General features: G+C 38.6%; 1 protein-coding gene across 3 annotated transcripts in view; it reads left to right on the top strand.

The window, feature by feature from the left end:
• LOC127656479 (uncharacterized) overlaps window positions 1–24587 on the top strand; it is a 324970-nt gene that overhangs the window by 15392 nt on the left and 284991 nt on the right. The window contains exons 9-22 of one of the 3 annotated variants that reach the window (XM_052144829.1): window positions 856–1062; window positions 1648–1863; window positions 3628–4203; window positions 5940–5999; window positions 6110–6269; window positions 7693–8094; window positions 8285–10687; window positions 10799–10864; window positions 11219–13908; window positions 14001–14037; window positions 17139–17336; window positions 17609–18097; window positions 20406–22028; window positions 24335–24563. In XM_052144829.1, the coding sequence (XP_052000789.1) occupies window positions 856–1062; window positions 1648–1863; window positions 3628–4203; window positions 5940–5999; window positions 6110–6269; window positions 7693–8094; window positions 8285–10687; window positions 10799–10864; window positions 11219–13908; window positions 14001–14037; window positions 17139–17336; window positions 17609–18097; window positions 20406–22028; window positions 24335–24563 (9356 nt within the window). Of the gene's footprint in view, window positions 1–855; window positions 1063–1647; window positions 1864–3627; window positions 4204–4916; window positions 5163–5939; window positions 6000–6109; window positions 6270–7692; window positions 8095–8284; window positions 10688–10798; window positions 10865–11218; window positions 13909–14000; window positions 14038–17138; window positions 17337–17608; window positions 18098–20405; window positions 22029–24334; window positions 24564–24587 lie in introns of all 3 variants that reach the window. The other 2 variants (XM_052144842.1, XM_052144835.1) reach the window with 2 other exon arrangements.

Consider the following 24587-nt stretch of genomic DNA (forward strand, 5'->3'; position numbering starts at 1 on the left):
TGAACTCACATTTAAATTAACAAGACATATCGTTATTAAACATAAAACAGAAAAGAATAAATAACCATTTCTAATAAATTGATCACACATAATTACATTTTAATGTCTTTTAAAATAATATCTTTTATTTTTAATTTAACCATTTCATATTTTTTAATTTCTTATTTTGTCTGTTTTATACATATAGGCAATAGTTTATTTATCGTCGTAGCTGTTTATTAAATTTCTTCTGTTGTTTATGTTGTATTACCAGCTTTCGACTGATTCAAATGATGCAAGGTACCATGAACTCCCCTGACACCCCCATGGGCCCTAATTATGCTACATTAACGCTGGTGTTTAAAGTTCAAGACCACTGTTTTATCGGTTGTTTAGGAAGAAAAATACCAGCCAGTAAAACCCAAACAAAAGTTAACTTGCTGCACCTTTAAATGTGACGGATCAGTGACAAAAACACTACTACAGAATATCTGAATAAAGTATACTGAATGTCTGCATGAATCTAATTGAAAATACTACAAATTTGGAAACTGCCCATTAAATACAGGCTTAAATACCTACTAATGAATTTTTACGGCTGTTCTATGGAACAATTGCCTGATCTCCATAGTAACTGCTGTAGCTCCCAGTGAATTTGTTCATCAAACTAGGCATATAATCAGCTCTTGACTTTTTCCATTCATGCCCTGTCACATCTTGATCTAAATGAACTGTGTTATTTACATTGGCCTGTTTTTATACACACATCAACAGATTTTAAATAAAAATCTCTCTCAATAAAGTCATATCTTTACCTATAAATATTACTTTTTTTGTTGCTTTTTTCTCTCTGCTATCATTCCTTCTTTCTGTAAGCCGCTGTATCTGTTGATCGAAGGACCTCTGGGGGTCTCACACACTCTGAGTTAATGAATACCAGTCGCACTACAGAGGGTGCAGTTTTGCTTCACTCGCAGCCCCTCTCTTCTCTTCCTGGGATTAGCACACCTCCTTTCTCTCTTTTTACTCCTCAGCCCTCCTCGTCTCCTCAACAGAACCCTCTACCTGATGTTACACAGACAGGTAATTCATGTTGCCAGTAGTCAGAATAGATTAGACTGCTGTATAGAATAATTGAATAGGGTTACATAGCTTGTAAATGTAGTTGTATTGTTGTTTAACTGTCAATTTATTTTTGCTGGTAATTCCACTTATTACACGGCTCTCTGAAATACTTGATTCTAATTTGTCAATCAAACAGTACAATTGGCCATTAGCACAGTATATGTGCCAGTTTCTTGTCTCTCATTTCACAGTCTCTTTTGTCTCACATAATAAAATTATTTAAACTGAAATTAATATATCATGTCTTTTTATTTGGTAAGGAGCCGTGTAATAAGCAGGATAATGTACAGCTTTGAGGTCATTATTAGCAAAGTAAAAACCCTTCAGGGTGATACAAGATCCCTCCACATCGGGTCGGGCAACAGATCAAGCTGTTAGGGTTTATTTCAGTGATAATAACAGGCTGACTGTACATTATCCCATTATCTTTCCTCATTTAGTTTTTTAGACCTATTTGAATTCTTGTTTCTTCACCCTTTTTCCAATCTGTTTGTATTTCTTCATCCTTCTCCTTTCTGTCTCATTAATTTCTTCCTGTCTTAGATACTTATTCTCGAGGCAAGGCCTGGAGACCTCACAGTTCCCACTATTTACCACCCTCCCCCTTTGCTTTTGACCCCTCCTCCTCTGAATTTGACTCCTCTCATGGTTCCATGACTCTTCCTCTACCTTGGCCCTCAAAAAATGTTCGCGCTGCTTTGGCTGAGCCAGGTTCTGTCCTTACAAAGCCTACAAGCATGCCCTCTGCCACAGAGACAGGTACATTATACATACATGGCCCTATCTTTTTCATATTTTACAAGCCAATTTGATATAATTTGATTTTAAACTTTAATTTGGACCACATGTATCATATTCAGTTAGCAACTTTTTGCAAATTCAGAATAGAACTTAGTGTTATGCTGCATTCCATACTAAGTCAGATATGGAGTATTCCTACTTAATAGTACTTTCGACCATAAAGGTGTTCCGTTTCCCAACATTCGTAAGATGGCATATTTAAAGGTGAATTAGGCAATTTCTGTGCTACTAATGGAACTAAACGGAATTACAAAAATAAAGTAAGTTTTCCAACAACCTTTGCCAACACCCCTTAGACTCATCATGCCCTTTCGCACTTTCTGATTCCCTATGAACAAATAGACCATACTATAAATGTTAAATGTTTAATGTCACAATAAAAACCACTATAACACCATACAGAAAGCATAGCTAAGGAATCGGGACATTTGATAACATCACTGGATTGAATGGCAGCTGGGTGTTCAGGGGATCCAGCACATGAGATAGGAAGATTATTCTGGTAACTAGTAAGCATAACAACAGTGTAGTTTCTGACCATTTTGGTGCCTAGGTGAGATCAATGATGTTGGGGTGGGGGGTATTAGCGACTTGCGCTGCAATCTCGTTAATGGCGCTCAAGTTTGCCAGAGCGATCTCAACATCCACCTTGTAAATGTGATACCAATGAATGTTTTTACTACATTCTCTGCCTCAGTGTCTTTTAGCAATTCTTCAATTTTAGGATGCACCTGAGCTTTGAGTGTCATGGCAAAAGGCTGTGAATACTTATGTACATGTGATTTTTTTTACATTTTTTATTTTTAATACATTTGCAAAGATTTCAAACAAACTTCTTTCACGTTGTCATTATGAATTTTTAGGAAAATAATGAATTTAATCAATTTCGGAATAAGGCTGTAACATAACAAATTGTGACAAAAGTGAAGCACTGTGAATACTTTCCGGATGCACTGTATGTTGTTTATTTTTGCTCTTCCAATTGAAAGTATTTCCAATAAAAAGCAAAAGCAGGATTGTGGTGAACCGTTAATTGGCTGTCTGGTATTCTGTGAACACAGACAAATAGAGTTATACAAAAAATTAAGCATCCCAGTGCAGTTATAATAAACATTAGTCCTCTTGAAATGCTGCTCATCCTATCAGATTAGAGGACCAAAACTTTTACAAACTGTAACAAAATGGCAATCATACTGTTAGTTTTGTAGTTGTTTGAATGCCAGAAAAATGTCTCCTAGAAACCAAATTGCAAGAGATAAATTATACTATGCAATGCTAGCAATTAGACTGCAGATGTTAGATTATCAACAGAGAAGATAATTTACCATGTTTTACACTCCGGTCTCCTCAAACATTTTTATTATCATGTAGTGTGAAAACTTTGATTCATCTATGCATTCTATTAGCATGTTACTATGTACATCTTGTGTGACATCATACATTATTACACAGTTTCAAATTTGGAAGTCTAACTTCAAGTGCCGTTCTTTTGCACTTTTTGCCAGTTTATAAAATTTTTCATTGAATAAATGGAATGCAGCATTACACTAATTAAATTTTCCCATTTTACATTGTACTGACATTTGCAAACGTATGCTAATCATGCCCCCCCCCCCCCTTTTTTTTCTCCTTCCTTTCTCCCATCTATCTCTGTGTATTCTATTTATCATACACTCACTTCTTCATTCATCAATCTTCATTTTTTTCTGTGATCACCTTCAGCATCTTGGCAAAAAGAGTGGAGGTCCCCTAAACTGCACCCTGCTCTATGTCCTGCTCCATCTACCTCTGCAGAACATATAAATCAGCAGCCTGTACAGGGTTTGGAGAATATGTGCCATCCAGCCTCAATTGCCTCTTCTCCCCCTGCACAAACCACTCTCCAAATGTGTTCCCCTCTTCATGCTTTGTCTCCATCCCATGTGCAGTCTCCTCCACCTATGCTTCAGCCTTCACCCCCTGTACTTCCCCAACCAATTGTTTCTTGTACTGTCACTCCCAACCCTGGTGTATCATCTCTCATTGTGGCTTCTACCTCTGAGCGGCTCAGCCCTGAGTCTGCCTCTATTTCTAAAACCCAGTCAGCTGCCATCCCTACATTTGCTAGCCTCTCTCCTCATCCAGCATCATTAGTTTCTACGTCCAATGCTCCTACTACATCATTAAGTTCTCCATCCACCTCTTATCCCTGTGCTTCTTCTCTCTCATCATCTGTTCATCTCACTGTTTCTGATGCTCCTCTAAGTTCCTCTCTTGATGTTGGTCCTGTGGTCACTCCACCTGTTGTCTCCGAATCAGGTAGAGAGCAATCTGTCTTGGACTACAATTCTAAAGCCGTTAGTATGTGTTAAAGGAAAAGTTTATCCAAAAATTAAGATTCTTTAATCATTTACAGAATCATCCTAGCATCGTTCTAAAATTGTATGACTTTCTTTCGTCAGTGGAACACAAAGGAGATACATTGAAAATGAATGGGGATGGATGCTGTCTAGCTGAATATGATGCCACAAAATCAGAATTGTGGCATCATATTCAGTTACAAAAAGCTCAATAACCATTTGCGTGTGGCTTTTATGGCAAATGTGGTGCAATGCATCTACATACACCATATTTAGAATATTCTGCAAAAAATTTATTTTTTTGTTTTCCACGGAATAAAGTAAATCATATGGGTTTGGAACAATGTGGGTGAGTAAATAATGACACAAGTGCCATTTTTGGATGAAGTAACCCTTTAAACTAATGAAATGATACATTTTCATCTTTTGAGTTTAAGTTGAAAAGTCCTTCTGCATTGTCAAAGGATCTAGTTGTGGTATAGTTCATGCCCTTTCAATGTAGCATGAATTTTGTGAAAATGTCTTCCTAATCCTCATTGCCTGAATCAACCATGCCTCATTTATTATGACTTAGTTCCTCCCCAAACACATACACATCTCTTCCTTTGTAATCATTCTTTCTCTCCTTTTTTCTGTCATCTTCCTTCCTTCCCTGGTCATTGTCAACCTCAGACCCTCACCCAGGCATCCAGATGTTTGAAAGGAGACATGAGGTTGTGCCCAACGTTGTTAGACCTAATGTGCAAAGGCCAATAGTTTCCTCTCTTGTGGAGGCCCTTGCCTCTCCTTTCTCTTTTCCTCCTTTCATTGTTCCCTCACAATATACCATGGTCACCGATCCCCATATTTATACCCACACTTCCACTGCACCCCCTGTTATTGATTCCATTGCTGTCCCTACCTCTGATTCTATCAAAGGTACATTTGTTGGCTTGAACTTTTAGCTATGCTCCATTATCATTGTGTGTGTGTATGTGTTGACTATCATTGCTATGAATATGTTTGTTGTATCACAAGTTGAGCAAAAACGAAAAAACAAAATGTAAAACTTCCTGCATTTTTGACAATAGACAAGTTTTAAACATGCTTTGAGCTAGTGAGACCTGTTTGATGTTACACTTTGACATTGCTTGCATAGCAATCCAGTGACTGCAAATCCAAGCATTCCTGTAGTTGTATGTCAGCATGTAAAAAGCCTGATTATACAGTGTCTAAAAGTCTGAGACCACACTGAAAATGTGGGATTACATTTTTTTTAATTCATGCAGACTTTCTTATATGAAAATATTCACTCAAGCTGTTGTATGTATGACGCTAATATTTTGATAATATTGTTGATCATATTTTGAATGATATAAAAAAAGCTAAATAGTACATTTTCACTAGTGGTTTCACTTGTGGTGCTTTTGGAACCCATTGCATGTTGTGGATTTTAATATATAAATGCATGGTTTGTATATATATTATACATCATGTAGCATTTGAATTAATTTAAATGTTGAAGCTTACCTTAACAATCAGATATCAGGCTTGAGATAAGTCGACAATCTATTCCATTGTGTGCTGTTTAAACGTAATAGTGGGAAAGACACATACTGTAAGAAAGCACCAGTGGAATGCTGTGAAGATTACCGGCTGTGCTTGTGTTGAGTGATACCTCACTTTTAATATTCATAATATTTTGATCTCTTTCAGAGAAACACAGACAGCTAAGTGTATTACCAGAAGAGGAATATCCAAATACAGTATGTTCTGGTGAGTATACCTTACCACATTTAGCAAACATTTCATGCTAACATCTACATTTGGGCATCTTTCTTTAAATACTAGTAATTGTTGTTTGACATCTGTATATATGCCTGTAGCTGAGGAGGATGCAGACACTAAACCCTCAAATGTTTCTCACAATCATGAACTCCACCCTCGCAAAGCCGGAGTCATCAGTATAGCCAATCAAAGGCCAAACATCAGTATTGTCAAGCAACAACCTAATTTTGAGCTGGAGGTTGTGAGGCCTGCAAAAGGGTGAGTAATATGCATACAACTGATTAAAGTTGCTGGACTGATTTAAATAATCCTAACTTACTACTGCACTGGAGTGAATAAATTACAATTGACACTTACTGACACTGCACTGATAATGTACCTTTAGTACCTTCTTGACCAGTTGTGTTTATTAATATGGGTGACTAGTGTCCACACAGACACTAAGGATGAGTAGAATTGGGACTTAACATTTTTTATTTGTTTGCCAAAATATCTAAAATATCTGTATCTACAAAATCGTTTAAAACTACAAAACAGTGAATGCAACAATAAAATCTTATAAGTATGTTTACTTAAAAAAGTATTTAGCAGAAAGAATTTTCATGGTGTGGCATTACAAGGCAGTCTTATGTGTGGAATACACCTGTAATATTTGCCATGTTTTCTGACAGTTTTATCCTAAATGCTGATTGTGCCGTGCATTTTTGAGAACATAACCTTGCATTAAAACATTGGAGTCTTGATCCAAAGTTTTCAGAGAGTATGTGATGATGCAAACAAGCTTTGCATGAAAATGGTTGATGCAATTGTAAAGTTACTGAATTCCTTTTAGTCTAAATACAGGATTAAAGCCACTTAATTTACTTCTTGTATTACTTTGCATGTTAAAGCAAATTAATACAAAAAGTCATACACCTTAAAATGTCATTGCAATGCACTGAGAAAACTACATGTTTTAGCATTTTTGTTTATACATTTAGTTTATATTATTTCTGTATTGGCAGGCACAAAGGGGAATGTTTTTTTTTTAATGTAATTTAATCCCATAAAAACTCTTCATTTCACATTTACATTTATTTATTTAATTTGTTTGCATTTTTATCCAAAGAACATTCTTTGTTACAAAGTACATTCATGTGTTCCCAAAATATACATTTGTATACATGTGTGTTCTCTGGGAATCAAACCCATCACATTGGTGTTGCTGACACCATGCTCTACCAATTCAAAATATATGTTTTCATTAAATTGCATCAATGTCATTAAAAACAATACAAAGGGTACAAAATACTTCTCGTTTAATATTTTGTTATGTCTTTGCATTTCAGCATGATACTTCATCAACAATTTATGTATTTGGTCAGAGAAAGGCAACTGAGATTAGATCATGGTGATATGATATGCTTAATCAAAACAATCACTATAGGAAAACACTGCCCATAGTTGTTATTGTGAGTTGAGATTAAGGCAGTTCTTTAATATAAACAAATGCTTACATGCATTTCATTTGGCCTCAATCCTGTAAAGCAGCCAATTGGAAACACTTATGAATGTGCATGCAGCAATTGGAAACAACAAGAGCTATTATAGCTATGTGTTTGTAGGTCCTCTAAATAAAGCAAGCTCTGGTATCAACCTAGCACTTCTGATAATCTCTGTTCCTGATATCCTTTCTTCCTAGACCAGATAGTATGGCCTCTCTGCTGCCCTGTGACCGTACGTCACCTACTCTCACTGATGTCAAATATTTTGAGCTGCCAAAACCTTGTTTTGAGTTGTCTGATACAGAGAGAATGCTCACCCATGCAGTCCTCGAAAATATCCCCAAACCTGCTGTAGCGCCTTCATTATCTACCTCATTAAATGAGTTCCAGATCAGTCAGTCAGAGATTTCACAGAACTCTGCTGAGCTTGCTGTTTCACACTCAGCTGCACTTGAGTGTCCAGAAGATGTGATGACTCCTCATGAAGACAATGCTCAAAAACAGCCCTCTTACATTAAAAGTAGTCTTCAATCAGAGGAAATGCAAGAGCAAGAAACAAGCCCAGAATCTATGGCACAGCTGCTCTCAAATCCAGAAAAGTAAGTGTGGAATGACACACTTGCTCCATCTGTCAAATTTGCCAGCAAAGTCATAGTTACAGTATTATTTTAGAAAATGGTTATGCTGTATTACTATAGAGTGTGTATATATGTGTCCATTTGATTAATATACAATACACATATCCATTTGACTTCCTCTAAACTGTGCTCTAATGTCCCTGTCCCTCAGCACCCAAAGCATGGCCGCTTTGCTGCCCTCTTGCTTGAAAGCATTAAATTCTCCTTGGTCACCATCCAAATTGGCTAATGATACAGTTGAGAGTCAAATAGAAGACTTGTTTGAAGACAGGCTGCCTAGGATAAGCCATGTTGACATTGTTCAGTATGTTCCCAGCATGGTGTCTCTTCTTCCAGCATGCCCAGGAACTGCCTTTGTACCTGGGATGCCATCTATAATGCTTCAGGACAAGAATTCTCAGTGGCCTTGGGATAAATCTGTGGTGATACTGAAAAAGTATGTTCAAAAAGGGAAACCAGCTAAACTTATTCAAGACATGGAATACTCATTTTATGACCCAAGCACAACAAAAAATATGATGTTACTATGGTTAACTTGTCCAAGAACTGCAAGCATACCAGGATTTCCATCATTGGTGTGCCATAAAGAGGAATCTCACATTATGGTCAGTCTCCTTCTTATGTGCCCAAATGTATCCTTAGTACCTGGTTTACAGTCAAGATATGCACTCACTTGGTCAGATAAAAGCTGTTCTAAAGATGAATTGGAATTATGGGTGGGAGATTTTAGGAAAAATAAGGAACAAATTTTGCCAGCATTTTCAATGGAGATGAATTTAGAAACTGCCCGAGATATGGTTGCAATGAGGCCATCATGCTCAGCAGCATCCAAGATTCCAGGATTTCCATCTGCTCCAATACCGAAACCAGTTACAAGAACAAGTATGTTCAGTATTTTACCATGTTGTCCAAAAGTTTCCACCATTGCAGGTTTCTCATCCACAAAGCTAGTTCATTTTGGCCAAAATACTGTCCAACAGTGGCCATACAACATTAATTCACACTTGAACAGAACTCAGAAGAATCAGTCATACTTGAACAAAAGGTTGCCTCGAGTTGCAAACGCATCCAAAGAGAACATTGAACAATTCAAGTCTATGACTACCTTAGTACCATCTTGCCCAAGAAAAGCAAGAACTCCTTGTTTTCCATCCGTACCTAAGCAAAAACAAGACATTGCATTCTGCATGAAAAATCTTTTATCTTCCTTTCCAAAAGCCTCTCGTGTTCCTGGAATATCATCTTTACAAATGCTTACAATGATATCAGATTCAGTTAAAGACTGGCCAGAGGACATTAAGCCATTTTGGATTAATAGACTAGTAACTCAGCCATGTAATTTAATCTTCCCATATCTACCTCAGTATGAAGTTTCAGAAGACAAATATGTTATTAACAATATGGCGTCATTGGTATCATCTTGCCCAAGAATTGCAAGAATACCTGGATTTCCCTCCGCACCATGGCTCATGCCTGAAACCCAAATAATGTCTGGTGCCCTATCAACCTGTCCACTAGTGGCTAAATCTCAAGGCTTCCCTTCTTTATGCCCAAGCAACAGTTTTGAGGCTATAGTAAATAATTGGCCTTTTAAGGAAGAGGGCTTTTTTTTTAGAAGGTGTTTTAAAGAAACACCAATGAACATTGCTTACCAGGATAAGGAACATTTTGAAGGAATACATACTATTTTGCCAAGTTGTCCAGTGAAAGCATGTGTTCCTGGCTTTCCATCTGCTCCAAAGCCCAAAGTAAGGAATCCTCCCTTAATGGTTTGCCTCATCCCTTGTTGCCCTACAGTTTCAAGTGTACCTGGGATGCTATCAAGGAAAATACCCAAAATGGATTTAAAGTGGCCTTTTAATGAAAAGCCATTATGGGTTAAACAAATTAAGACTGAGTTGTCTCAGTCTATATACCCTGTTCCACTTCAGTACAGAGAAGCAAATGATAAAGGGATTGCAAGGGATATGGTAACTTTGCGCCCGTCTTGTACAACCAATTCTAAATTTCCTGGCTTCCCATCGGCCCCAAGCCTAGAAATGGGGAAGAATGGAACAGAAATGGTCCCTCTCATGCCATCTTGTCCAGGTCTTACCAAAGCATCAGGCATTCCATCAGTTGACTTAGGAAATGGAACAACTACATGGCCTCTGGAAGAGAAGCCACTGAACAAGAGGACCTTAAACGATGAGTCAGTTATGGTGGATGTAACATTAAATAACTTGAATCAAACCTATATGGACCATCTGAATTATCACATGGAAGAGATGACTACTATGATGACATCTTATGCAAGCCAGTCCAGAGTGCCCGACTTACCACTCACAGATTCAGAAACTCCATATATGCTTCATCAAACAAATATTAACCTACAGTCCACAGAAGATGGTGTTCATAAACAAGAAAATTCAACTCTACTTGGTCCAGAAGACATTGAAATAGACCTGTCCAGTCCAAGCAAGTCTGACTGTAGTTTTGTTTTGGAAAAGACCAAGGAGAATATGGACATTTGGGCAAGATGTAAGGAAGAACAAAAGAGAATTCTGGAGAGGGGGTAAGTTTAGGACCAACCAAGTTTATGATACACAAAAAAATAAACTTTTATTTCTCATCCAGCAGTCAGTGGATAGTGCATAAAATACTTTCCAATCAAACTTGTTTCCAGGAACACACATTACAGAATGTGGCACTCCATACCAGATATGCCAATATTACTGACTGTTGGGGAGAGGTGAGTTTTGCTAGGAACCAGAAGAAAATTTGACCTTTGGGTTAATTGATTGCTTTGCCTTAACCTAATTGCCACTAACAAATATATTTTGGTCTCCTAATTTCATAAATGCATAATGGTGTGAAAACAAGGCATGGCCTGTGAGGTGCAGTGGAGACAATAGACAATTTTACAACGACTCATTTTTGGTCAAGCGTATCAGTCAAGTGGAATAAATTAACATTCAGCAGGACATGGAGATTGACAATTAAATGCTTGTCTGTAAATATGGAATGATGCATGCAACCAACATGTCGTCTTGTAATGTCATGCAATCTCACATCTGACATCTGAAAATATCCCTATTTTCCTCAGATGTGAAAGCAAAGGTGCTCAGATCTCACCTTCTCCCACATACAACACAGAGAATTACAATGATACTCTGACTGAAAACAATAAAGTGGATGAGGATGTATTGTGGGCATCACAAGAAAAACCAGAACATTTTCCTCACAGATTAAAGAAAAAAGAAGTGACTACCAAATGTAGTAGTCTGGTTCCTTCTACAGAAGAAGATCAGTTTACAAGACTGCTACAAGAGTGTGTACCAAACATGGTTGATCTTCTTCCATCATGTCCACAGTTCTCAAGAGTTCCTGGATGCTCATCTACTTCCATTTCTAACACATGTGTAACAGACATGATCAACTGGCCTGTTGATTTAAGTATAATTTGGGACAATCCATGTAAATCAACAAAAGCTAATTTGTCAGTGCCATTCTTGGAGAAATCCCATGATGAGAAAAAGTATATGGTATCTCTGACATACACTTGTCCAAATGAAGCAAAATATCCTGGCTTTCCATCTGCCAAGATACGCATGGTATTAAGTACACATTCCATGAGTGCACTATGTCTGTCTTGCCCAGAAACACCCATTGTTATTGGCACACGTTCACAGTCCTCATTTCCAGAGGAAAAGAATCGTGGGGAGTGGCTTTTCATGGAAACGTCATTGTTGGAAGAACATCCTAAGCCAAAGCTAGTTTTTAGTATTGAAAGCCCAGTTGAGGATTCTGAGATCCCTGTAAAGATAGTGGCTCCATCTTGCCCACCGTCAACACTTGTTCCTGGATTCCCAACTGCATCAAACAGAAAAGAAATCATTATCAAATCAAAAGAGGAAAATCTCATATTTATGAATCCAACAGAGTCTGCAATTTCTGAGTTACCATTGAAGAATGAGAACATGTTTGAAAATGAAGCACCAGATGAGATATTAGTAATCAAACCACAATCTAAAGAATTGCCAGATGCTCTTGGAAACCAACATGAAGCCAATATAAATGTCATAGAATACACAGGGGCTTTGATTCCCTCCTGTGAAAGATCTGCTCAAATGGCAGATTCCATCCCCAAAGCTCCAATAGAGGCAAATATGTTGAAGCTTCTTCCATCGTGTCCAGTGCTGTCGAGCATCCCTGGGTGTCCATCTCTAAAGGACTCTGAAGGCTTAGTGTGGATTAAAGATCAGTCTGTAATCTTGTGCAATTTTTTGAAAGAAAGCCAGACTAACATCCCTATTAAAGATAAAAAAGACACACAAAATATTATGGCTCTTGTACAATCATGCCCACAAGCATCACGCATTCCAGGGTTTCCATCTAGACCATATCCTAAATCACAGATGGAACCAAGCATGCACAAAGTTTGTCCTTCTTGCCCAAATAATTCACATATAGCTGGTTGTCAGAGTATCAAATCTCCTAAAATATCCAACTGGCCTATCAGTACAATAATTTTATGGTCAACCCAAATGAATAAACCCCCTATCATTGTGGACATGGACAAGACATGCAGAGAAAACATTAGTAGAATGTTTACTTTGGCACCAACCTGTACATCGGTGGCCTGTGTCCCAGGTTTTCCATCTGTTCCTAAACCAAAAATGTTGTGCATCCTTCCCACTTGCCCGGAGAAGTCTAGAATTATTGGATTTTCTTCTCAAGGGAAACCAGACCATATGGATTGGTCTGTTGACAAGAGAACATTGTGTCATATACCTTTTAAAAGGCAGCCTGTATTTACTGTAGACAAAGTTGACTGGGTCAGTGACGTTACAAAAATAATGTTTGCATTGACTCCATCCTGTCCGCCACAAGCAAGCATGCCGGGATTCCCATGTGCACCTAAATGCAAATTTAAGCCGCATCTCAATATGGTTGATCTTCATCAGTGTGTTCCAAAGACATCAACAGTCATTGGATTTTCATCAAGTAATGGAATAAACACAGGAGCGTGGCTTGCAGATGAAAAGCCTTTATGGGTGAAGTCTCTTAAAACAACATCAGAAGTGTTTGTCCAGTTCACCTTAGATCCTTTGTATGAACAAATAGACAAATATATCTTTCAGATGATGCCTTCACTGGTACTAACATGCCCAAGAGAAGCTTGCATACCTGGTTTGCCCTCTTTACCTCAGGTTAAAGTGGAGGGATTCTATCTAAGTAAAGAGCCAGACATAGTCAGTCTTTTGCATTCTTGCCCAATGATAGCTTTTACCTTAGGCTTTCCTTCAGTAAAATCTCTACCCATGGAAGAGTCTCAAGCTACCACTTGGTCAGCTCAGAGGTCCATCTCGGTTAAACCACTTAAAGAGAGAACACTTTTGTCTTTAGGTAATACAAAGGAATATGAAGAATATTCAAAAACAAATTTCCTGCTTGCTCCTACCTGTCCTCATGAGGCCAGGTGTTACGGTTTTCCATTTTCAGAGAGGCCCAAAAAAGAAAACTCACTGACCTCTGTCTTGCCACATTCTCCAGAGGCTACATTCCCTGGAACTGATGAGATACATTTCAATAACAAAGTCACTGAAGTGACATGCTTCCCAGCTGAAGCAAAGCTGTTTGGTTTCCCACTTGCTCTTATAAGCGCACATGACTCCCAGCAAAGTAGCACCCCTATAACCTCTCTATCAAGTCAACCCGAAAAACATATTGAACACAAATTTACCCAGCACATAGAGTCAGAAAGGAATCAAATGCTGGAGATGAAAGAAACTGGTAAGAAACCCACTTTCAAACTGTGGTTTGAATAATAGACAATATTATTGTCAGAATGTACAGATTTTTCTTTTTTTTTAATAATCCAATAGATTTGGGAAGTGTTCATGAGATGCCCTTGCCTGAAGGGTAAGTTACATAGCATGTTTTTTTTGTGTGTGTGAATATTCTATTGTAACTTGTCTATTGTAAATTGTCTGCAGTGTTTGCATGTGAAAGCAGTTATATTGACTTCATTAAATTATATTAAACTCGATTTGTTTTTATTCAGTTTAGTCATGACAAATCTCTGAATACATAAGGCATACTGCATCAAGCATGTAGAACATGTTGTTGTTGTACAATTAGACATAAATACATACATCAGATTGAATCTGTGGTGCTAAGGATGAGGGTTTTAGAGAAAAAACTCTTGTAGCATCCTGCAGTGAAACCAGTTTACCTGCACACAACTGAGGCAATTTAAATTTTATACAAAGATAGAGATTTTGAACTTAGAATTTACATATTATAGATATGTTCATAATTATTTGTAGTTTTGATTATCTGGGAGCTTCATGGAAGCTAGCTACATAGAGATTGATCCAAGATGGCGGCACGGTAGCATGCAGCGGCCATTCCGGTTCCAATATGGTGCTATTTTTGCTATTTTTGTCATTTAGCCCGACTTTTACGGCACACGGACATCGGAGCAACCGGTGTTCGTGTCTACCATCGCCAGACACTGTTAAAATATAAGATTCTGTTTATTGTCGCCGGAGATTTCAACCATGCGAATCTCAAAACAGTGCTCCCTAAATTCCATCAGTATGTGGACTTTGCAACGAGAGGGGCGAACACGCTTGATCTTGTTTACACAAACATCCCAGGCACGTACCGGGCGGAGCCCCGCCCCCACCTCGGCTACTCAGACCACATCTCTGTTATGCTAATTCCAGCATACAGACTGCTCGTCAGACGCACAAAACCGCTCCAGAAGCAGGTGAAAACCTGGCCAGCAGGAGCCATCTCTGCTCATCAGGACTGTTTTGAGTGTACTGACTGGCACATGTTCAGGGAGGCTGCAACATATGGTGACTCTACCAACTTGGAGGAATACACAGCATCAGTGACCAGCTACATCAGCAAGTGCATTGATGATGTCACCTTCTCCAAGACCATCACCATACGCTCCAACCAGAAGCCGTGGATGACTGCGGAGGGTCGTGTGCTGCTGTGGACCCGAGACTCCACCGTCAGAGCAGGCAACAAGGCAGCCCTAAGAACAGCGAGGGCCAAACTGTCCCGGGCCATCGGAGAGGCAAAGCGCGCACACGCCCAGAGAAGATATGTTCACAGCTTCTTCCCCCAAGCCATCAGACTCCTCAATACTCAGAGACTGGACTGACACACATACACGTGTCCTGAGTTGCACTTTAATTATTGTCAATTTATACCTGGCTGCTACCTCAATAACTGCTGTGTGCATAGAACACTCATCTCATAGTATGTTATGTTTACATTTCACATTTTTTGCACTACTGTGTCTCTCACTGTGCCTATTGTCCTGTTAATTTTTTGTAATTTATTGTACTGTCCCGTACTTTTTGCACACGTTTGCACATGCACTTTACACTCACCTAAAGGATTATTAGGAACACCATACTAATACTGTGTTTGACCCCCTTTCGCCTTCGGAACTGCCTTAATTCTACGTGGCATTGATTCAACAAGGTGCTGAAAGCATTCTTTAGAAATGTTGGCCCATATTGATAGGATAGCATCTTGCAGTTGATAGAGATTTGTGGGATGCACATCCAGGGCACGAAGCTCCCGTTCCACCACATCCCAAAGATGTTCTATTGGGTTGAGATCTGGTGACTGTGGGAGCCATTTTAGTACAGTGAACTCATTGTCATGTTCAAGAAACCAATTTGAAATGATTCGAGCTTTGTGACATGGTGCATTATCCTGCTGAAAGTAGCCATCAGAGGATGGGTACATGGTGGCCATAAAGGGATGGACATGGTCAGAAACAATGCTCAGGTAGGCCGTGGCATATAAACGATGCCCACTTGGCACTAAGGGGCCTAAAGTGTGCCAAGAAAAACTCCCCCACACCATTACACCACCACCACCAGCCTGCACAGTGGTAACAAGGCATGATGGATCCATGTTCTCATTCTGTTTACGCCAAATTCTGACTCTACCATCTGAATGTCTCAACAGAAATTGAGACTCATCAGACCAGGCAACATTTTTCCAGTCTTCAACTGTCCAATTTTGGTGAGCTCTTGCAAATTGTAGCCTCTTTTTCCTATTTGTAGTGGAGATAAGTGGTACCCGGTGGGATCTTCTGCTGTTGTAGCCCATCCGCCTCAAGGTTGTGCGTGTTGTGGCTTCACAAATGATTTGCTGCATACCTCGGTTGTAATGAGTGGTTATTTCAGTCAAAGTTGCTCTTCTATCAGCTTGAATCAGTCAGCCCATTCTCCTCTGACCTCTAGCATCAACAAGGCATTTTCGCCCACAGGACTGCCGCATACTGGATGTTTTTCCCTTTTCACACCATTCTTTGTAAACCCTAGAAATGGTTGTGCGTGAAAATCCCAGTAACTGAGCAGATTGTGAAAAACTCAGACCGGCCCGTCTGGCACCAACAACCATGCCACGCTCAAAATTGCTTAAATCACCTTTCTTTCCCATTCTGACATTCAGTTTGGAGTTCAGGAGATTGTCTTGACCAGGACCACACCCCTAAATGCATTGAAGCAACTGCCATGTGATTGGTTGATTAGATAATTGCATTAATGAGAAATTGAACAGGTGTTCCTAATAATCCTTTAGGTGAGTGTATATAGGTATGTTATTTAGTCTGTGTAGTCTCATGTGGTTCTTTGTTTGTCCTATGTTGTTTTATGTAGCACCATGGTCCTGGAGGAACGTTGTCTCGTTTCACTGTGTACTGTACTAACTGTATATGGTTGAACGACAATAAAAACCACTTGACTTGACTTTGATGTAAATATAACATCCAATGCGTCATTCAGAATTATTCAATAAAACATTGCCTCAACATGATTTGTATCACCTAATGAATATTTGGCTTTTATTGACTAACGTTATATATCGTCTCACTGATGTGTCTGAAACATTTTGGTGCTTGCACATGGAATAAAATGCATGCTGCACGTGCATTATATTACTGTCCAATTGACCCTCCTTTTGATAAGTGACCTATTCTTTATCAGTGCTGATAACCATCAGGAAAAGTTTATTCTGCAAGAGCAACACATGGGGGAGCAGTCTTATAGTAAAACCCATGATACCACAAAGCAAGTAGAGACTGATATAGCTTTAGGATGGGAAGTATTGGATGCAGATGATACTTCAGAAAGAGAAGGATCTTCTGGTCTTGTTAAGACTATAGTTGATGTCTTTCACAGAGGGTAAGTGAAAAATAGATTTAAAAATGTAGCATGTTGGCATGTATTTGATTTCAAACTACTTAAATCTACAGTTATCTACAGTTGATGGATCATTATTTAGTCTTGTCATTGTTGCATTGCTAGATTTCTTTAAGAAATGTCTTGAGAAACTATGGTCTTACAATAATTATCCTTTATTTACAGTAATATGAGGAAAAAGAGTTGTTTATTGTTTGGAAAGCATTTTATTTTCTCATTTTTCACACCTCCACTTAAGTGTTGATTTCTCTTAGTTATGAGACTGTTGCTGCAATACTGCAGCCCTCAAGCTCTGGATCGGTCACAGACACTCTAGATACTCTCGACAGCCTTTCATCCTCTGAGGATCCTGATAGCAGCAGTCATATGGCCAGTGGAAGTGATAATTTATTGGAAGAGTTAGAGTTTGCAGAACCCTACATGTGGCACTTGGTTGGTGGTCGTTCAGAATCTTCACTGTCGTCAAAAGAGACTGAAATTTGGTTTGTTGAAGATGAAGAATTTTGCCTAATGAGAAAGTGGCCGCCCTTGACAGAGGCTGACCTGCATGAGATAACAAAAGAGGAGGACAACATACATGTTGACACGTTGATTCAAGAAGAAACAACTGTTCTTGAAGAGCAGGAGTATGAGCAAGATTTTGGTATTGATAAGAATGTGACAGAGGAGGTTAAAATGATAGAGATGTTGAAGGATGAGGTGGGAGCAGAACTTTCAGCCGGAGTTTTATTGCCGGAGAAGGGGTGAGTCCATCCATTCATCAGGAGTGTTGCGTTTAAACCCAGCTTAGAATCTCGCGAATGGCAGCATGGCTTCTTTAAATTCGTTGTTTCTTTTTTTGTGTCTTTTCCTCACATTTTGCATTGAATTTTGTGGGTTTACAAAATACATACGTCCTTGTGTTTAATTCAGATTTTTGCCCTAAATGTTGAAATGTGTAATTTCTTTACAACTAGTGGCACCAAGTGGAATTACAAAAATAATTAATGTTTCGAGAAAGGATTCCAAAACACTTCCCGTCCCTTTTGCCCTCCTCTTTGTGTAAACAGGTTGTCACACCCAAACTCACGCTGCGTGTTGAGACTGAAGTTGACTGTCAGACTGCTCTTACAAACCTAACCATTTTTACACCCTTAGGGGCTGTTCAGACTCAACACTTTCTTGCACTTAAAAAAGCTAGATGCAGGACAAAGAACAGAACAGAATTCAAGTGTCTCGAAGTATGTTTTTAATAGTGTGTTGTTTTATCTTGATGAGAGAGGTACTCCAGCACAAGAAGCTAAAAAATCTGCAAGGTGTAGCACAACAAAAATATCTGTCCTAGCACATAGTTAACATGCATAAACAATAGGCATGTAACGATACACAAATTTCACAATATGATACAATACAAAGCCTCAAGATATGATACGATACAATTAAAAAAATAATAATAAATACAAAAACAGCGCCCACAAATGTCTTATTTAAGGATTCAACATAAATATATTTTAAATCATGAATGACACAACAGTGTCTGACATTGGCAACAAAAAGCAGAGGTCTATAATAAAGTAACTTAAACAATAGCAGCACATTATTTATTCTGTTTGATTTTAATAAAAAAAATCTAATATGAACTCACTATTTTCATGTTTTTCTTGAGAAAAGCATTTTAGTCTACACACTTTTCACAATACACGTTGTTTCAAAGCAGCTTTATATAAAATCTTGCCTTAATGTCTTAAATCCCCCAGTGATCAAGTTGAAGTGACTGTAGTAAGGAAAAAACATATTTGAATGTTATTTAGTGGTGAGCAAAATTTTGCGGCTTGAGCAAAAACCGATTGGCACACATAATTTTTTGGCCTCTTCCCCCATTTCACTTTGCATGTAAACTTTACCGGCATTTTTACCTGCTTATAACGTGCGCAAGTATTGTGCTCATACCTGTTTCAATTCCGACATCAAAACCATAGAATAATAAGTCTCATGTAATCGTGGTTTTCTTATGTTGTCAGATTTTTGAAGAAGCTTGTTTTTGTTGCTTACAAGCTTCTTGCTCAGTATCATGATGTGTTGTCTGGGAGAGGCATGATGTACTGTAGCACAGGGACATGACACCGCTGTTTGACAAATTCGACAAGCTGTAACGCTACAATCTACTAGGTGTTTTCTAGTGATCTTCTCAACTATGTACTATAGATATGTTATTTACTGCAGAGGAGATTGTTTTGCAGCTCTCAGTGTTGCGGATCTTGATTTTAATAACACTATAATGTGTTTGTAAAGGTATTCAATGGAAAGGAAGAGGCGAGAACCGGCTTTTCAATATAAATAATAGTTTAATGATAAACTTAAAAGAAGACACAAACACACACATGACGGACATGTCCGTAAACTATCTCTCTCTCCCGCACGATCCTCTGCAGTCGACCTTTAACCCTCACGGAGGCATAATTAGCCTAATACGGACTGGGTGTGTAGGATCACGATCCGGCCCCGCCCTCCGCCCTGCCACAGTGTTTGATTATGTATCGTACAATACATATGGTATTGTGTTGTGAGCCTCGTATCGTACAATACAAAACGATACAATTTTTTTTTATACCTCTACTAAACAATTAAAAAACAGTGCAGATGGATGTATTAAGTGCGAATAGCCCTAGGGAAGTCAATCTCTGCAAATTAATCTGGAATAAGAGAAAGTATTGTAACATAGAAAAACAATTACACACGTCACCTTTAAAGACATACATTTTTCCGGCTAAGATTGTGAGCTGAGGTCTTCTGTGCTTTTATTCACATATAAAATGTGCAGCTGATTGTTTGCATGTTGCAAAGGTATGAAATATCTGGAGGCTGTTCTTGCAGAGTTAATGCAGTGGTGTGATTGCTTGTTGAAAAGGGAGATGATGTATTGTGTTTGGTAAATATGAAATGTTCATTTAGAGTGTGCTCTGTAAGATTGATGATACTCAGAAAGTTCTGTGCGCTAAGTGGCAGCCTGTGTATTTATTAAAGTTTGCAAGGCTAAAATACATTTAGTGATAATGTATTCTTGTCCTTAAGGCCACAACATCATTTTGCCCAAGAGGTCTCTCTTTTCATCCAACCGAAAAAGGACATATTATTGGATGAAGAGACACTGCCAATGTCATTGTCCTTACCATCCCAACAAACACTGAATAAACCAAAGCCTTTCCCAGAACAGACTGCAGTTCCAGCTTCAAAAGAACCAGTGCCATCAAGAAGGAGCAAGAGGCAAGACATTATTCAAGAGACTTCCTCCTTATTGACAACAGGTTCCAATCCAGCTGGAAATTATCCAGAAAGAATGTCAGGCACAGTAAAATCACTTACCATTCAGAGTTTTTTAGTTACAGCAGATGAGGCTCCATCTCTAGATAAAACGATTGAAAAAGATCGCCCGGCAGATGTACCTGTCCCAATGACTCGAACCAAGAAACGACAAAGTGCTTCTTTTCCTGATGACATCACTGTGGCAGAGACAGCCACAACTATGATAGAAGTATCCAAAGATAGAATTTGTCCATCAGAATCAAAACAAGAAACTATACCATCATGTGATAGCAAGATGAGAGAAAAAGTTCCGCTTTTGCCTCCCAAGGATTACCGATCACATCCAAATAGTGGGAAAACTCTGGCAGTTACTCAATTATGTGCTCCTCAGAGGCGAAAAAGTAAAGTTCAAACCAACAATATTGCTGAAACCAGTGGCAAAAACAGTGAAGTAGAATTTGAAGTAAAGAGCCCACCGCATTCTATCATCACAGATGTCTCTCAGTCTGACACAAGAGAGATCCAAGCTGAGAATGAACTGAACCTGAAAGAGCAGGTAAAGCTTGACTCTGATGTGAAAATGCGAATCAAATGCACAGATCTTCCAGTCCCAATGCCCCGTGTGAAAAAGCGTCATAGTGGTTCTTTTCCAGATGATCTTCCAACTCCTTCATCCTCCCCTTTCCCTCAAGAGGATTCAGATAATATTGTTCCCAAACAAGAAGAGCATCTGGACCCAAGTCTACCGGTTCCAATGCCACGTGTGAAGAAAGTTCTAAGTGTTTTTTTTCCAGACAATCTCCCTGTTCCCTCTCCTTGTCCACCCTTTCCAGCAGATTCAGTTGACTTAAGGATCCTTGAGAGAGGACCAAGTGAAACAAACATACCTGTCCCAGTTCCCCGCTCAAAGAAGCATCTCAGTGGCAGTTTCTCTGATGAGAACCCTCAAAGCTTTCCCCAAGTTTCAAATGCGATAGTCTCAGAAGAGGGCCAGCTCTCTCTCTCAGGAAATGAACAATATCCTGTTGAAGTGGGTAAAGAGGGTTCTTCACAACTGAGGACAGAAACAGGGATAGAGAGCCTTGAGTATTTATCCACATCAACGGGCAATGAAATGGAACTAAACAGAAATGGCATTGAGCAGTCTATTATGGAGATCGTTGAACAAATAGTTACTAATGTGACAGCTATGAGTGAAAAACGAAAGACTGGTGCTCCACTTGATGAAGATGTTTGTCAGGACAAGTCAGAGAGGTCTGATTTAAAAAAGCAACTAAATGAAAAAGAACAAAGTGCTCAAGGAGAAAATGATGCTGTTCTTCCTAAAGACAATGAGGTTAAATTAGGCACAGAGACCGTAGATGTCACAGGTGTTGTCTTAGATGTGTCTAGGTAAGTCTTATAGCGTAGACTCATGAAACCTTTGTTGTTAGTAACAGTTTATCACTTTTTTTAAATTAAATTCTGATTTGATTTGTAAGTGCTGCTGTTTGTCCTTAGATGAGTTCTAATGGCCTTTTGAGCAATAATGTCACTTTCGTGACTTTTAAACACAATGCAAATTTCTGGAGATATTTTATTCATTAAAGGTTTCACTTTAAACTTACATTTTCTGTTTGTCTATGGTCTTTAGGAAAAGATTATATAAGTAAGGCATAATCTACAGTCAACTGGTTTTTATCGCAAAATAAACCCCAACAGGGTGGTTTACGTTACATCGAGATCTTGTATCACCCTTAAGGGTTTTATTTTGCGCTAATGACCAGGAGCCTTTCAGGCTAACTGTATATTATCCCGCTTATTACATGGCTACTTATGAATCAAAAATGAATTTAGCATAAAATATTCGTTTTAGTTGAAATACATTATTATGTTAGAAGAAAGAGACTAGAACTGCTGATTTCAATGCGTGGTTTGTGTTGGGAGATTTGATGGCATTTATATTGTGAAAATAACCATCTGACTGCTCAGTTTTCCACTTATTACATGACTACTGGCCAAATGAATAAATAAATGTACATGAAATATTGATTTGAAATAATTTTATTAGTTTACTCGTAGAGATCTCAGATATGAGATGTAGGAGAGTTGACTCACAATACCTTGTTGTAACAGCACTTAATCCCCATATGTGCTGTCATTACTCAGAAGTTTCAAACAATGAAAATCAAATCAAACAATCAAAAAGAAACAAACAATGTATTTGCTTAGTTTTGTTGTTGTTCATAATGCAACGAAATCTGAACATGTCTTTGAAGTTTAACAGCTATATCCCAATCCGTTCTCATTCCCTAATCCTCCAATTTTGACACTTGTGCAGAAGCCGTACATCTGCATGATGATACCAAAGGTGCCCCCTGGCGTCCTCTGCTTGACGCGTTGAGAAGCCCCAATGCTTTCAATGAGATAACTTTGTCGTCAGTTATAAATCTTTGAATATTATTTTATGTGTTTAACCTGAATGTTTATTATACCTATAAATATATTAGTGTGATATTACATTATACAATCATATATAATATTTTAGATCCCCTAAACCAACCCCATTTCTAAGCTAACTTTGATAATGTGAGTGGTGGTGGCGTAGTGGCTAAAGCACAGGGCTGTTAATCAGAAGGTCGCAGAAGGTTTCAGGTTCTAACCCCATGGCCACCACCATTGTGTCCTTGAGCAAGGCACTTAACTCCAGGATGTTCCAAGGGGATTGTTCCTGTAATAATTGCACTGTAAGTCGCTTTGGCTAAAAGCGTCTGCCAAATACATAAATGTATATGATACTCATAATTTGACATACATGACACTATATACAGATATTTTAAGCAACCAACCGGACATTTATGCCTCAACCTAACCAGTTCTCAAGAATAGAAAAGACATAACAAGAAGATAAAGTAAAGTTATGATAATTTATTTTTAAAAAAACGCACTATAATAATATTCCAAAATATACAATGGCACTGTGTGAGTAGCAGAGTGAAACTGAAGGTTTTAATCTGTAAAAAAATATTCTCACTTCATGAAGGCATCCTGATCCTGTGTCATCCTGATTCTACTGGCATGTCTCATTCAAAAAATAAATGTACATCCGAACTAGATGTTGTTGTAATCGGTCACAAGACAGTGGCCAGTGGCATAATTGCTGAGTCTCTGACGTCAAACCCGTGTCATTACACTTGAGGTGGCAATTTTTGTTTGTGTTAGAACAAAACTTGTGCAGGATGTGTTACGGTGGACGCCGGGTGACTGTGTTCGGTGATTATAAACTTACATTTAGGTTTGTTCTTCACACAAAATTATTGCAAGACTCGGAATACACCCGGAATGAAACGGGTCATTTCAGCTGTGCAGGATGTGTACAGACAGAATAAACAAAATTAAACAACAGATTAAAAATTAACCACTGTGAATAAATGTTGCTGATTTCAAATGAAATGAAAATCATACTCCCAACATATGTCATGATGACAAAATTGTACCCCAAAGTATAATTAAACTATGATAAATTTGAATGCCCAGCACGTCAAAAGGTTTCTAATTGAAAAGAACGCACTTGCCGAATGTGTTGCAAACTGATGCCTTTGGCATCTGTAGATTGACGTGCTGGGCTCTCGCACAAGCGTCAGTCTTTGAAGCCATGGGAGTAAGAATGTATATCCACATCCATGCGTTTAGCATTTTCTGTTGTTTCATTGTTCTAGACAAGAATCAACTGAAGATTCCAATCTACCTGTGCCGATGCCTCGTGTGAAGAAACGTTTGAGTGCTTCTTTCCCAGAAGACAACTCCAGTCCCAATGCTTCATCACCCAATCACGCCAGCGATGAGCCAATGGTGCCTGCTCGTAATAAAAGGAGGGCAGCAGGAACAGGGGCCATGGACTTTCAAGGAAGTTCAACAGATAAGACATCCATAGCTAGTGAAATAGAGGTTGGATTTGGTTCTCACTCATCT

Source organism: Xyrauchen texanus, chromosome 2 (genome assembly GCF_025860055.1).
Source record: "Xyrauchen texanus isolate HMW12.3.18 chromosome 2, RBS_HiC_50CHRs, whole genome shotgun sequence".
NCBI classification, from domain to species: domain Eukaryota; kingdom Metazoa; phylum Chordata; class Actinopteri; order Cypriniformes; family Catostomidae; genus Xyrauchen; species Xyrauchen texanus.